The sequence below is a fragment of the Topomyia yanbarensis genome, chromosome 1 (genome assembly GCF_030247195.1).
Source record: "Topomyia yanbarensis strain Yona2022 chromosome 1, ASM3024719v1, whole genome shotgun sequence".
Classification (NCBI taxonomy): domain Eukaryota; kingdom Metazoa; phylum Arthropoda; class Insecta; order Diptera; family Culicidae; genus Topomyia; species Topomyia yanbarensis.
In genome coordinates this window covers 206,992,038-207,006,099 of record NC_080670.1, presented here as the reverse complement: position 1 = coordinate 207,006,099, position 14,062 = coordinate 206,992,038, and the positions used below count along the sequence as shown (strand labels likewise).

Sequence of the window (14,062 nt, the reverse complement as noted above, 5' to 3'; positions counted from 1 at the left end):
AATAGAACCGGAGATATGATCAAAAGAAAATCAAGGATTTTGGCAATTTACCAAAACGAGGGGTGCTCCCATGACCCGAGGGGTGGTTCAATTGTCACAAAAATTTGGGATTTTATATGTTGGCCCTAGATGAACAAGTCCTCTAAATTTTGTTCAAATCCGTGGAGGTCGATTACACGTGCCTTGATCACTTCGCATGGAATGACCCATATATCGTTTTTGTTGGACAGTGAAGTCAATTATTATATGAATTTTTACTTTCTACTCTGCACAAAAAATATAGAAGTAGTAATAACTATAATATGTATTGTTCTATTGAATTGTTATTGAATTCTTGCTTCAAAATGGGGTTCCATTTTTTACCAATGATTTTTATTTGATTATATTTTTAGTTCAAGTTACATTTTAAACCTACGTGTCAAGTGAAGCAAAGTGATAAGCGAATCTTCAAAACGAACTTATCAACTAAAAAAGAGATAATTCGTTGCTACTGATGTTGCATCGACTTCTGTCGGAGATTGCTTATATTATTATATTATATTATCATTTTCCTCAATCACGATTTTTTTAGGACTGAGCTAACATCGACCTAATTTTTCTTTTCATTTGTCTCTACAGTTTTATAATACCGAAGATATACGCTTGAACAACGTCTTCAAACTTCAGAATGTTTAATCCAAAATTACCTTTTGTAAGTAGGGGTTTGCCCACTACTCGGGTTCTTGTTTGCCCGGCGAACCCTTCTTTTCAGGGCGGCCTAGGTGCTTCTACAGAATTTCGGATTTTCGTTTCACAAGAAAAAAAAGTAAACAAACAAATAAACTAAATTTACCAATTTTTATTCCACCGATCCCCTTCACTGCATACTACGCTGCTTCGTTTGAAACTGCTGGCGGACTGGCGGGCGGGTTTCTCCGTACGGCCGGGACAACAACGGCCTGGTCTGTCTACTGGTATCCCAGATGGCTGCTCCGGCAGCGGTCCTTGGCGTTTAGCTAGGGAGGTGAGCTTGGCTCCTTTGTTGGAACCTCCCTAGCGACGTTGGCGACGAATCGCCGGATCGTCTACTCGCCGTAAACGATCCCGGAAGTTACCGCAGTAAACTTCCCAGGGGGAACCTTTGTCCGCCCTGCTTCGTTCTCCTTGGCTATTAGCTATAGAGGAGAGCTTGGCTCGTTCGACTTATCCTCTATAGCGAGAACGGTCGATGTTCGGTTCCTTGTGAATTAGCCGGGGTAGCGAAAGAACTCCTTTGCTGTTAGCTTACCCCTGTTGGCGAACCGACACCGTAGTTTTCACTGTGCCCGAACCACAGGCCGGCAATCTCGACGGGTGATTTTACCGTCGCACTCACGCACTTCGCTACACTTGCTATCGTGGCGGGAAACTGTCCCGAAAACAAAAAAACGTAATCTGGCAGACGTCTGTATATCGCCGTGGTTCGTCACTTTCTAAAAAAACTCGATGGCCGCCTTCCTCATTCGACCCAAAACAAACACCAAAACCAGCACCAAAAAAACGTACCGCCGCATAGCTGTCATCGCTATAGCACAGCATAGTCAGACCACTTTTGCAGCGAAAGGAGAGCGGTAACCTAACTAAACCCTATGCTATTTATTTACAAATACACAACAAAAATTACTACACCTATCTGGACTAATAACAACGTTCATGGACTATTATTTAAACGAAATTTACATCAAAAACATGAACGAGCATAATAACCAGCGGTGAGTTATGTTGCAATAACAATACACTCTACGGAGAGAGTACGCACAAATAGGTATATTTCCACCCAGTGCTAAATTGTTACCCTGACGGGTTACACTTTCAGTTAAGCAAACTTTTCCAAAAATAAACCTTTTTAGACAAAGTTCATACAGTGAAGACCCGATTTTATCAGCCTTTTGATTCGATTTTATAAGCTTCATATGAAAATTGATAGTTGGTAGTTTGATGGGCTCTAACAGACGAACCAAGTTGAATTCGAGTAAATCCTTTCTTAAGCATATTTTTCTTATCTTAGAAATTCGAAATATGCAGAAAAAAATGGATCATTTTTTTTAAATTGTGCGCTGTCAGACCCCCTTAAGGGAAACTTAATCTAAACAATCAGGAAAGGTTGTGAGATTATATCTAGGGACTAAAGAAGAATGTTTTAAGAGCTTCGATTTATTAAAAAGAAAGAAAAAATATGTCCCGATTTTGTCAATGTCCCCATTTTATCAGCCTAAAATTCACCAAGGGGCTGATATAAAAGGGGTCTTCACTGTATTTATTGTAAGGGGTACATAATAAACTAAGCTGCCTATTCAGTGTAATGAGCAACCAGAGCAACAAGAGCCTAGAGATCCCATTTCATCCCAATACAGTGACTGTGTGGTGCAGGTTGTACACGAATGGCATGCTGGGTTCATTTTCTTTAAAATTTATGCTGAAGACAATGTCGACACCACTTGCGAGCATAATCGAGACATGGTTGAGGACTGGTTGCTTCCAAATGTTATTACGCGAGATTTGGAAGACCTTTTGACTAAATAATTTGGGACAATATTGATTAAAGACGATGTTCGATAGACGACTCTTATCGAAAAGCGGTAATGTCGATTGGCTGCCTTCTTGCGATTTGATGTCCTTGGAAATTTTTTCCATGGTGCTACGTTAATTTTCGAGTCTTCACCGACAAGCAATTGATAAGCTACAGATCAGCATAGAATGAGTTATTCGTGAAATTTCTCCAGTTTCTCATGAAAAAAAACAATATTGACCAAAATAAGACTGATGGATAGGGATTTTTAAAACAATCACGGTGGACGTTCATCCGAAAATATTTCAAAAATCAAATTGTATAGCATATGCTATCAAAATACACATACAACAATGGTTCTCTACGGGTTTTTATCATGAGTCATGCGCTGAATTTTTTGAAGCGTTTTCTTTCTTGTGACAGCACAACTTGCCCAAAATAATACTGCATACAACATTGACGGTCTAAATAATTACTGCTTGATAAATTCTTTGTTCATTAGGCAGACTCGTGAATTTATGTTTATAAGATGATATATACCTTTAAAATATTTTATGCATTTTGTTTAAATTCCTTCATGATCTTTGAAAATAAAATTTTTGTCGTGAATCCGACCCAAATATTTAAATTGATCCAGGCACTTGGCTTGAGAAAAGCTCCCGACTTCAGTGGAATAAAAAACTTTAATTGTGTTCTTGTCGCATTTTTAGAATTTTTCCATATACAAGCTTTGACTGCAAATGATACGAAGACTTCTACCCGGGTCAGAGATGCTAGTAACATAACAGAAAAGTTCGAAGTTAAAAGTTAGCGGACGGGTAGAAGGTGGGGTTCCGCTGGTTAGTACAATGTCTAAATGTATCTGCTTTTGAACGTTCCAGTACTCGTAATTATTGATTAGGCCAGTGATAACGTATACAGTAGTGGACACGAAATTAATCCCTTTTGATGATAGGATCGAAAAATTAAAAAAGTTACTCGACTAACTGTTCCACGATTTTTATTAGACTATTCGTGTCTTATGAACAAGCCTAGTACAATGAAGACCCGTTTTTATCAGCCCCTTGGAGAATTTTAAGCTGATAAAACAGGGACATTGATAAAATCGGGTCATATATTTTTCTGTCTTTTTGATAAACCGCTCTTAAAATATTCTTCTTTGGTCCTTAGATACAACCTTGCAACCTTTTCTGATTATTCACTTTAAGTTCCCCTAATTCGCTTTAAGTTCCTCTTATTCCCTTTAAGTTCCCCTAAGTCTGACAGTGCAAAATTTAAAAAGGAAAATTAATGTTTTTTATTTTTGCATTTTTCGCATCTCTAAGATACGAAATATATGCCCAAAAAAGGATTTACTCGAATTCAACTTGGTTCGTCTGCTAGAGACCATCAAACTACCAACCTTTCATATGAAGCTGATAAAATCGGGGGTAGAGAAAATCGGGGGCTGATAAAATCGGGTCTCCACAGCGACCACCAACAATTTTAATAATTATTCCCAGGACTGAAGTTATTGCAGTCAGTTTTATTAGATTCCTGTGGAGCAAATATTATATAACCACGGGCATGTCATGAAAGAACGGAACTTGAAATTAAATACGTAAATGCAAACATGGTCAATTTTCTATTGACCCGTGATCATCGATACTAGTCAGATTAAAGTCGTATTAGGACTGATGTCCGATTATTAATTTTTACGCTAGTGTTTCACGACTAGATCCGTTTGCGCCTGCTCATTCTGCTACTATCAACAGAAGGCTACTATCGCCGGTCTAACGAGCAAATATCATCAATAGACTTAGACTCGCGTGTAGGTATGAGATAGGAAACTTGTGAGAACCCACCGTTAGATGACCTGCGAGTGCTAGTTTATGTTAACGGTGAAAATGAAATTTTGATATATTTTCGTAGCTTTGAAATATTATTAAAAACTGATAAAATTCATCAATTTCGGCTCGTATTGACTACCTTTTCCAATTAATTGGACTGTAGTAAAAAATCTACGAGAATTGTATTGGGCATCGAGAGGTAAAATGGAGCAGATTGTAGTACTTCAAGTCAAGCTAATAAGTTTTTCGTATTTCTTGCCCCAACAGTTTCAGGAAAAAATGATTTTTGAATCCCATATGCGCCAGAAAAAAAGTTGGACATTGAAGGGTTAAAGTTCTGAACTGAGTCCCAAGGAAAAGTTGATGACTGACATTCCACATTTCTCTCCGATTGACAAAGTGCGGTTGTGAGGCGATGTCAGCAGATCTTCAGAGGCTCCATGTTTGTAATCTCGTTGATTTCGAGTGAAAACCCGGTTCGTCTATCATTGTCGTTGAGCGTTGACTCTCCAATGTTCGATGGTCGGTACGATGGGTGAGGTTGTATCTAAAGACAGCCCAGCCCTCGATTACTTTCCTGGTCTGGTTTTGCAAGCGACAAAAATTGGCCAGGAGGAATGATGAGGGAGAGTCCTGCGGACTGAACGTAGCGCTTTACGGTGGACTTAGATTGCCGACTCGTTTTCTGCGCCCCAGGATGTGTTGGGGATCTCCGCTGGTTTGTGAGATGTAAACCTTGGTTGTCTGAGCCACGATGAGTCCGAATTCATCTGTTGTGTAGGAGTGGTCGAGTGTGTAATGGCGTTCTTCGATGGATTGCTCGTGGGTTGGCCAATCGGAATGATTAAATTGCTGGTGAGCTGAAACGAAATTAGGACACGGTGGAGAAAAGTTTGGACGTAAGAAGGATCATATCGAGAGAATCTTTCGATTTTGAACTTCTAAATTTATCGCTATTGCTGGAACCCTTCTTTTTGACGGCCGGATCTTCTAAGCTTCGGGGGCTGCTAACAACGAACTTGCCCTTCATTGCTGTTGTACCCACAGGGGCGGTTTCGGTGATGATAGCATTGTTCCAGGAGTGGACAGGTGGCTTTCTCTAGAGCATGCTGTTTTGTAATTTTGGCCATGGCCGCTTGCAATTGCGTTTGCTGTCTAGCGTCGTTTTCTTTCAGCAGCATGCATATCCCCCATATTTATCGTCCTCTGAATTCTGAAGCTTGCCTGGTCTTTAGGTTTACTATCTCCTGTTGTAGGTATGCTATGACTGTATCTCGATCGTCGTGGAAGAACGTAGATAAAACATCTTTGTTGGTGCTGGCATAGCTCGGACCGTGGCATCTTTTTGCTATCAGAGTACTGTCCTCAGGAAAGATCAGGTTTTGTCCTTCCCGATGAACCTAGAGCACTTTTCACTACGAATCAAGCGTCCTTGTCCTCGGTTATCTTGAATTTACACAGCAATTTTCCTTGGATGTCTCGTATTGTTGACTGCAGTTTGTGCAGGAGCGGTGTTGGGACAGAAACGACAACTGTGCCCAAGGCAATCGCACTTGAAGCAGGTCTGCGGCAGTCGGTAGAACTGTCCGATGCTAGTGTGAAATAGTCTAATAAACACATGTTCCCGAAGAATGGAACCGAAGCAAAAGAGAATGATCAGTGGTGTGGTGATCGATTTACCTTCAATCATTTTGGTAATGTAACTATTTTAATAGTCCTCTGGAGGACTATGAAAACTCTTTTGTGACGCTCACAAGGTTTCTTGGATCGGTTCCTGCGCTGTCTGCACCGATTTCAGAATAAGAAAAAGTATCAGTGGAGAGACGTTCTTTGTTCCCTGGTTCGTTCGTTGATGGCTTTCAATAACAGTGTGCTGATCAATACTGTCCCCGGAATTTATGTACACTACACTCCGCCGGACGGCGGGTGAGAAAATATCCAGGTAGCGTAGGTCGAGCACTTGCTTTTTTAGGCAGCCACGGCAAAAAATACAACCAGTTAGATAAATTAGACGAGCATCTAAACCAGTACTCATATTAGCACTCATTAGACACAATAATCCAAACACTCGTGTGACACATCGTCGCTGTTGTGCTATCTTATGTCAAACGCCATTTTGGTTCAAACTGAGTTAGATATGCCACATCACTTGTCTAAAAAATCTCGATAAAGTGGCGTTTTCAGAATTTTGACATTCGGTTTGGTTACTGAGATATAGCGAGAAACGTGCTGAGAAATTTTTAATTTTTTGCTTCAGTTGACTGTGTCTGGGGATTGGCTCAAATTATCTTGATACTTAATATGTTTTTATGTGTAAAACTATCTGGCATAATCATTTTCAAAACAAAAATACAGGAATTGTAAGAAAAATGCAGTTTTAGTTTTAAACTGGAAATTTAGCATATTTGGCAACACTGTAAACAAAAATTACTATTTTTTTCCAGATTCCCTGATTCATTTGCTTCAAAATGCATCTCTCTGATTGTTTATAGACCAAATAAAGCCAAAGATATAAAAGTTAATAATTGATGATTTTTTTCTATGGAAAATTTTCCATGCACGATTATGACACACCATACAAATTTTGTCATTAATATACATTTATGACACGTGTGAGTGCGACTTTTGTTTACATTTATAGTAAAAACTCGCAACATAGTCAACCGATCTTCTTAATAAGCCGTGTGGTGTCCGGCGGGCTGAAATCTTTTTGCACTATTTCAACCAAGAATAGAACCTCTGGGAACTGCTCTCATGTCGTAAGAGGCGACTAACAACATGCTAGGAGTTCCTAGGCCGACGTTTTGCTCCGTACCGAAGACTTAATCTGGACGGACCTTAAGGTTTTCCATATTACCCTCTTTCCAGTCTGTATTTAGTGAATCACTGACATATACTCACCTTTTCTGATTCGCCTTTCTTGATTGTGTACCAACGTTTTAAGTTTCTTCTGGCGGTTGTATATTAGCCGTAAATGACGAAATCTAATTCTACACTAAGTAACAGAATATATTAATATACCGGCACTTCCACGCCAAGGTTTAACTTCCAAAGCTTTGGTTTAAAAACCGTTTTTAAAAAATGGAAACTTTCATGTAGGAAATTTATTGAATTGGCCTAAGATGGAGCTGTCGAATTTCACAAAAAGCTTTTTATGTTGCAAGTGATCTGTAGTTGTGTTAAATTAGGTATTTTTCTATTATATTTGGAACCGTCTACCGACAAATCTACATTTACGAATACCTCCAAAAGTGACTCCTTGAGGTCTCATGAAGGCCTGACACTAGCTTTATGATACTTTTGCTTTTCTAAACAGTAATAAAAATCTCAACATTCAAGAACTTCACTTTGTCAGAAAATGTAGGGCCATCGGAAGCTAAAACTTCGTAAAATCGCACTCCTGGTCCTTTTTTCAGTGCAGTACTCTACGTCACTCGTTCAAATTTGCACCGCTCTTATGGTAGTCGGTATTTGCTAGTATTACTGTTCTCCCATCCATTCTGGTAGTCAAACGGTGGGATAGCAAAATTCTTACAAGTTTCCTATCTCATGCCTCCACGCGAGTCTAAGTCTATTGATGACATTTGGTCCTTAGACCGCAGAATGAGAGGGTGCGAACAGAATGAGAGGGTGCGAACAGATCTAGTCGAGAAAACATTGCCGTAAAAATGAATAGTTGATCGGAAATTAGCCCCAATACGACTAATCTGACTAGTATCTATGAACACGGGTCAATACGTATTGAAAATTCGCCGCGTCTGTTTTTATGAACCTAATTTAAAGCTCCGTTATTGCTAACAAGCCCGTGCATCAGGTTAACAATCCTTTATTTTTCCCTTCAGTGTTCGTTATTATCGCTCGTATACTTGTATTCCACAAACAATCCGATATGGAAAATAAGAAATACTTTCCTTGATTTATAACATCTCTCGCTATTTTTGCCTGTATAATGTGTTATCACTCGGTAGTTTTCAAGCCAATAAATATATCGTAGAGAAGAAGTAGCGAATTCTGTCCAAATACTGTTGCAATAAATAGTGATCCGGCCCATTACGCGGATAAGATTAGCTTTTCTAGGCAATACTCCCACGGTCGGCCGTGTAGAGTTCAAATTGCTTTTGTTTAGGGAACATAGTATACTCTCGGTAGCCGGCTGCCCAGAGTTTAAAAATAACCAAAAACTAAACAAGATCATCTCTTTTTCGAGTGATCGTGCACTCGAAGACTAACTAAACAACTACCTAATAAAACATGCTTTACAGGTCGCATCGTTTTCTTGGAGCGAATCCTAGACCTGATACCCTTCCAAACCACCAACTCCGCGACACCTATGGAAGAGTCTGATGAATCGTCGTCCTTCCGTTAAGTAGGTGGAGCATTAACACTTCCCGTCTACCTTATCCTTTATCCTTCCCCGTGAACGATGGAGATGGGGGCGGCCGGCAATGATGGCTATCATGCTGTTGAGGTTTTAATATGGGTCGGATTGGTATGAATTCCTACTTACCACTTCCTAAGCAACTCTTATTAGATAATCAGCAGTCAAACATGATGAAGTCAGTGTGCAATCCGCCAAAATCATCGTCACAACGCAACGCAACGCAACGCAACATAGTCAACCGATCTTCTTAATATTTGAGATTAATACAGAATAGATAGAAGCATCAATTGTCTTCTTTGAACTGTTTATACTATTTATAAGTTTCAAGATATTCAACCCAAAGTTTAAAAATCGTTTTTCTTGAAATGTGCAAAATGGCGCTTGTCATAAGATAGCGCAACAGCGACGACATGTGAACGGCTAAAGAAACTGCCTTATCTCAAATGATGTCCCGGGAAGCGAAGCAGAAGGTCTGGTTTACAGATGAAAAAGCGAAAACGAACTCTTGTCTTTTGGCTAGGTAATCAAACGTCTGGCATTGCGCAATAGCCTAATTTGACCCCAAGTTGGTGGTTGTTACTGAATCGATGAACTCGAAGCACAAAAATCATAATTTAATTAAATTAAGTTTTGTGCCCTTAATGCGCAAATTGGTTTAATCCAATTTTTCCCTTATGGGAATTAATATTGCACGTGTCTGTTTGCGGTATCATCGAATTCTGGCAGCACTGTTCATGTTTCCATTCTTGGCTCTCTCGACTTGCGGGCGCACATCGCCATATCCGACCGATTCCAATGATGCGATGCATATATTGGCAGAAGTTTCGGTTTGTTCATTCATGCTACTCTCACTCTTTTTCTCTCTCTTCCTCCTCTTGCGCTGCTGCTGCTGTTGCTGGTGCTGGTTCACATCCATTTAAACGGAATATTGAGTGGATATGCTTTAATGCCTTAATTTTGTTGTTGTTTTTACATTATTTGGCTCCCGTAACTTGTTGTTGTTGTTGCTATTGCTATTGTCGCTGTAGTCGATGTCCGCCGCTGGGTTGTGTTGATACGATGCTCGCTCATTTGCTCATTCACTCACCGATCAGTCATCGGAGAGCTCTTATTCTCATCGGGTCGATCTCGGATAGTGTGCCCTCTAGTCGTCGCGCGAGGATTTGTAAATACAACACACGGCCGCAATAATAACACTAATAGCAACAATAAAACACCGACTGTGTGGCTGGCTGCTGCTCTTCCTCCTTCCTCACTTCACACTGCTGGCAGCACACCGCGCCCCGCGTATATTTCGGATTCGTCGTTTCGTTCGCTCTTTGCTCCGGTTGTGCGAGCAGGCCGTCGTGTGTTCTTGAATACCCACAGGCCTCGCTCCGTCGTCGTCGTCGTCGTCGTGTGTATCAATAGCGTGTGTCTAGAGTATTTTTTTTTACATTTTCGCCCGTGTGCTTTCTTGTTGTTCCTGTGTTGTGTATTTTGTACAATATTCATTATTGACTGGTTGCTGGTGTGTCGCCATATTGGAATTTTAGATTTACTTGCGCGAGGCGAATTTTTCACTGCAACTTGTGATCGGAAAGTCGTTTGATAGTGGAAATTGTGCGAAAAGTTCGGAAAAAGTGACACGACCAAGAAGTTGGATGTGTTGGTGTGTGCATTTTTAACACGCGGAATAAACCATAAAAATATCAATTTACTACGGAAAATCGCCTCATGTGTGCAGTAAAACGATGACCTGTGATGGTAGTGGTAATTATATATTTTTATTATGTTATTTACGTAGAAAATGGCAGCAGAAACGTCAAAATATTGACTCCGACACGGAATGGGACGATGATAGGGTATAAAATTGAAAATTAAAATTTTTCGTCGCTATCGCGGCTTCGAGCTCGTCTTTAAGAAAATCAACGTCGGCCATATTTGGATTTTCGACGTGAGGAAACGAGCACGAACAGGGAAAAAAACGGCAGAGTTTCTCGTTCGCTGAATATACGTATGGATATAAAATGTGCCTATATATATGTATACATATAAATTGTATATTTGTTTCTCGGTAATCAAACTCGAACAGCAGTCAGAGTCAGAAAACATTGAACAGAAGAACAGCGGGTGTGGGAAGGAAGGAAAAAAGAGAGCGCACGATTGTGCGAGCGATTTTGACACTGCCGACCGAGAATGAACGGAGAGCGTGAGAACCGATGAAAGCGGTCGTGCCCCTTGTTGCCAAACTGGTTGGGCTCTTCGGTGGAAACGAAGTTTGCTTTGTTCCCACGTAGTTTACCAAAAGTTATACAGATTACCATAGAATCTAAATCTGCGCAAGAATTTAAAATTTTAATCAGGGAATTTAAAGATGCGATACTGGCAACCCTGTAGGGTCCAGACGAAAAAAAAAAATGTGCGAGCACTTGTGAGGAATTTAACGAGTCTTCCCCAAATAAACGATAACGGAATAAGTGGGTGTTGCTGCATCGGCATGACTTTAACCGGTTAGTCATTTATCACCCCTTTTGTGTGCGTGTGTCTTGCTTACACGTCACGGGTAAGAGTGGAATTAAAATCGAAGCTAAAAGTTCATCAAAATTTAATAATAAAGTTTTCACACGCTCCGCCACCAGCTTATCTAAATATGGCCGCAATCGGAAGTTATCAAGTAGCGTAAAACTGGTTCAAACATTATTCAGCTGTCTGTCAAGTTATCGCTCTTCTCTTGTTTTGCTTTGTCTACATCTATGAAGTCTGTAATCGGATGGTGTGCGTCCGTCCGTGCACTTATGCTCTCACCAGCTCATTCATACATGTTGCAAATTCTCGCGATTTGCAATCGGCATGTGCATCCCCCGCCCGAAGCATTGCACTCACTCTCCCGAAGTGGATTTCTCTCTAGTTTCAAGTTTGACGTGTTGGTGAGATCTCTCCCATAGTATTGAACGTGTCGAATTCGGTCGAGAGCCGGGTACGATTTTTATGAATTAAAAGACTCCGTCTCGGCATTCCGCTGTCTGGCTCGGTCCCGTCTAGCTGTGTGGTGTCTTCTACTCTGTTTACTTCGTGCACGCCCGGCATCGGCGGAGGACAACACTCACACCGGTCGGTACGCGGCTACCGACACTAATATACTCCCGACAACCGATCGTCGGTGTGTTTATTCGTGTGTTTGGTTCACCCACTTTGCTCATTCTCGCTGTGCGCGCCTTCTTTGTTTTGATTAGACTGACACCCGTTTGCAGCACATAATCGTCAGTGGTCACGTTCAAACAAATTAGCGACCATCAAGATAGTTATCATCAGATAGTTGGTTTGAATCGTTTCGTGCGGGAGCACGGTCCTAAATTCAGCCCTGTTTATGCTTTTTTTTTTTTTTTTTTCTTGTTTCGTTGTTCTCCGGCAAGTGCTATTCGAGGTGCGCGCGAATGTTGTGCGATGATGTGGAAGCTGCTTACGTCCGTTCCTTCCCCGCGGAAACCCTTGACCTATCAAATGGGCGATGATTGTGCAAAACGGTTTCTACTTTACCTTCAAGGCACACAGGATAGGGGATTGGCGTTACGCTGTGCGAGGTTTGACTCAATTCGATACCAGAAATTGACTATTTTTAGCACTACTCATTGGAGCAAAAAAAGGTCGACATCAATATGGTGCTGGCTGCTTTTAAATGTACTTGTGGCCTCCGAAATTGTCGCGTATATGTAGTAAGTAGAAAGTACTCTCCTGTGAGGTTTGCCAAAGCAATCGTGTGACGGGTTGCTCAGGTGAAGGATACAACGAACCTGAACATAAGATAAGATAGGGTGTGTTATCGTTTATCTTGAGTTGGGTTTTTTGACAAATTATCATGATGTAACGAAGATGTTTGATCACGCTTCACAACACAGCTCACATGATTTACGGATCCTATTTACAATTCTGCTATGAGGTCATTCGACACCAAAATTCTCAATCTATCGCTAGGTTAAACCCGCGCCCCTCAGAAGTATCTAATTCGAGCAATTTAATTACGTCGCATTTATTCCGAGCTTACCGATAGTAGAATATGTAATTAACTTCGATTACCAACCTTCCACCACCCCCGTTGATACCGCAACAGAGCTACACATGAACATGTCGCTCTACACCACCACCGTCACGATGATCTTTTAGGTGGCTAGTCCGGAGATAAATGACTGAGCAAACCACAACTCAGCGTCCGGAGGAGTTGCCTCGCACTCGATTCTAGTAATCGATCGGAACAGTTTGTGTTCTAGTCGAGTCGCTAGCTGATAGTAGTTGTGCCGAATAGACTTCCGAAACCTTTTATCATCAGGTTTTTTCTCCCTCTCCTATTTGCTACTGTCTCCTATTATGTGACCACAGCTGTTTACCAAGTTCATCATTATAAAAGTTAATGTTTTCCGGCAACACTGTCACTCATGAACACATATTGCACTGCCGGGCGATTACGGTATGTAACCAGCACGCGATTCACAGTTGGTACTCACACACCCTTCCGAGGGGTCGTGAGAGCGAAATGCACTCGTGTGTGTGTCTGTACAATCTGTATCTGCGAAAGCGATGTATGCTGGATAGGAATGTGGTGTGATTGTTGCATCACTGATGCGACGTGTTGCATTCATAGACTTTTGGTCGCATAGCATTTTAGGAGCTTGTTGCAGCTATTGAGCTGTCTTTGGTATTGTGCTTACTTGTCGTAAAATTCTACTTCGTAAGCAAGCAGTTCAACAAAATTAGAAATCGGCTCGGAACTGTATAAATGAGGACAATAGCTAAAAAATAACAGCTGATCGTTTCTATCGGAGTGTTACGAAGCATCTTTTGCCAACGCTTGTTCAGAAAACCGATTATCCCTTTTGACAAGTTGATACATTCCGTTTTCTTCCATATTGTACACACAATGAGATCTAGAAGTTTTTTGCTATTTGGACTTGTTTCTACTGATATGAAATAATACAATGAGCACCCGTTTTTATCTACCCCCGATTTTATATACCCTCGATTTTATCAGCTTCATATGAAAATTGATAGTTGGTAGTTTGATGGGCTCTAGCAGACGCACCAAGTTGAATTCGAGTAAATCCTTTCTTAAGCATATATTTCTTATCTTAGAGATCTGAAAAATGCAAAATTAAAAATATTTTTTTTTAATTTTGCATTGTCGGACCCCTTAAGGGGTACTTAAAGTAAATATATGTCCCGATTTTATCAATGTCCCCGTTTTATCGGCTTAAAATTCACCAAGGGGCTCATAAAAACGGGTATTTACTGTATCACATCTTTCAGATAAGTAAAATATGCTCTAGAAAGGATTTGGCTTAATTCTTCTGA

The 14,062-nt window shown here is 40.7% G+C and overlaps 1 protein-coding gene across 8 annotated transcripts in view; it reads left to right on the top strand.

Annotated features, from left to right (window-relative positions):
• Positions 1-14,062, top strand: part of LOC131689682 (serine/threonine-protein kinase tousled-like 2) — a 295,873-nt gene that overhangs the window by 235,900 nt on the left and 45,911 nt on the right. Inside the window, exon 1 of one of the 8 annotated variants that reach the window (XM_058974990.1) lies at positions 9,842-10,483. The exons of 5 other annotated variants lie outside the window; for them this stretch is intronic. In XM_058974990.1, coding sequence (XP_058830973.1) covers positions 10,481-10,483 — 3 coding nt within the window. In that variant the 5' untranslated portion in view covers positions 9,842-10,480. Of the gene's footprint in view, positions 1-9,841; positions 10,490-14,062 lie in introns of those variants that run through there. 2 more of the 8 variants (XM_058974988.1, XM_058974978.1) reach the window with 2 other exon arrangements.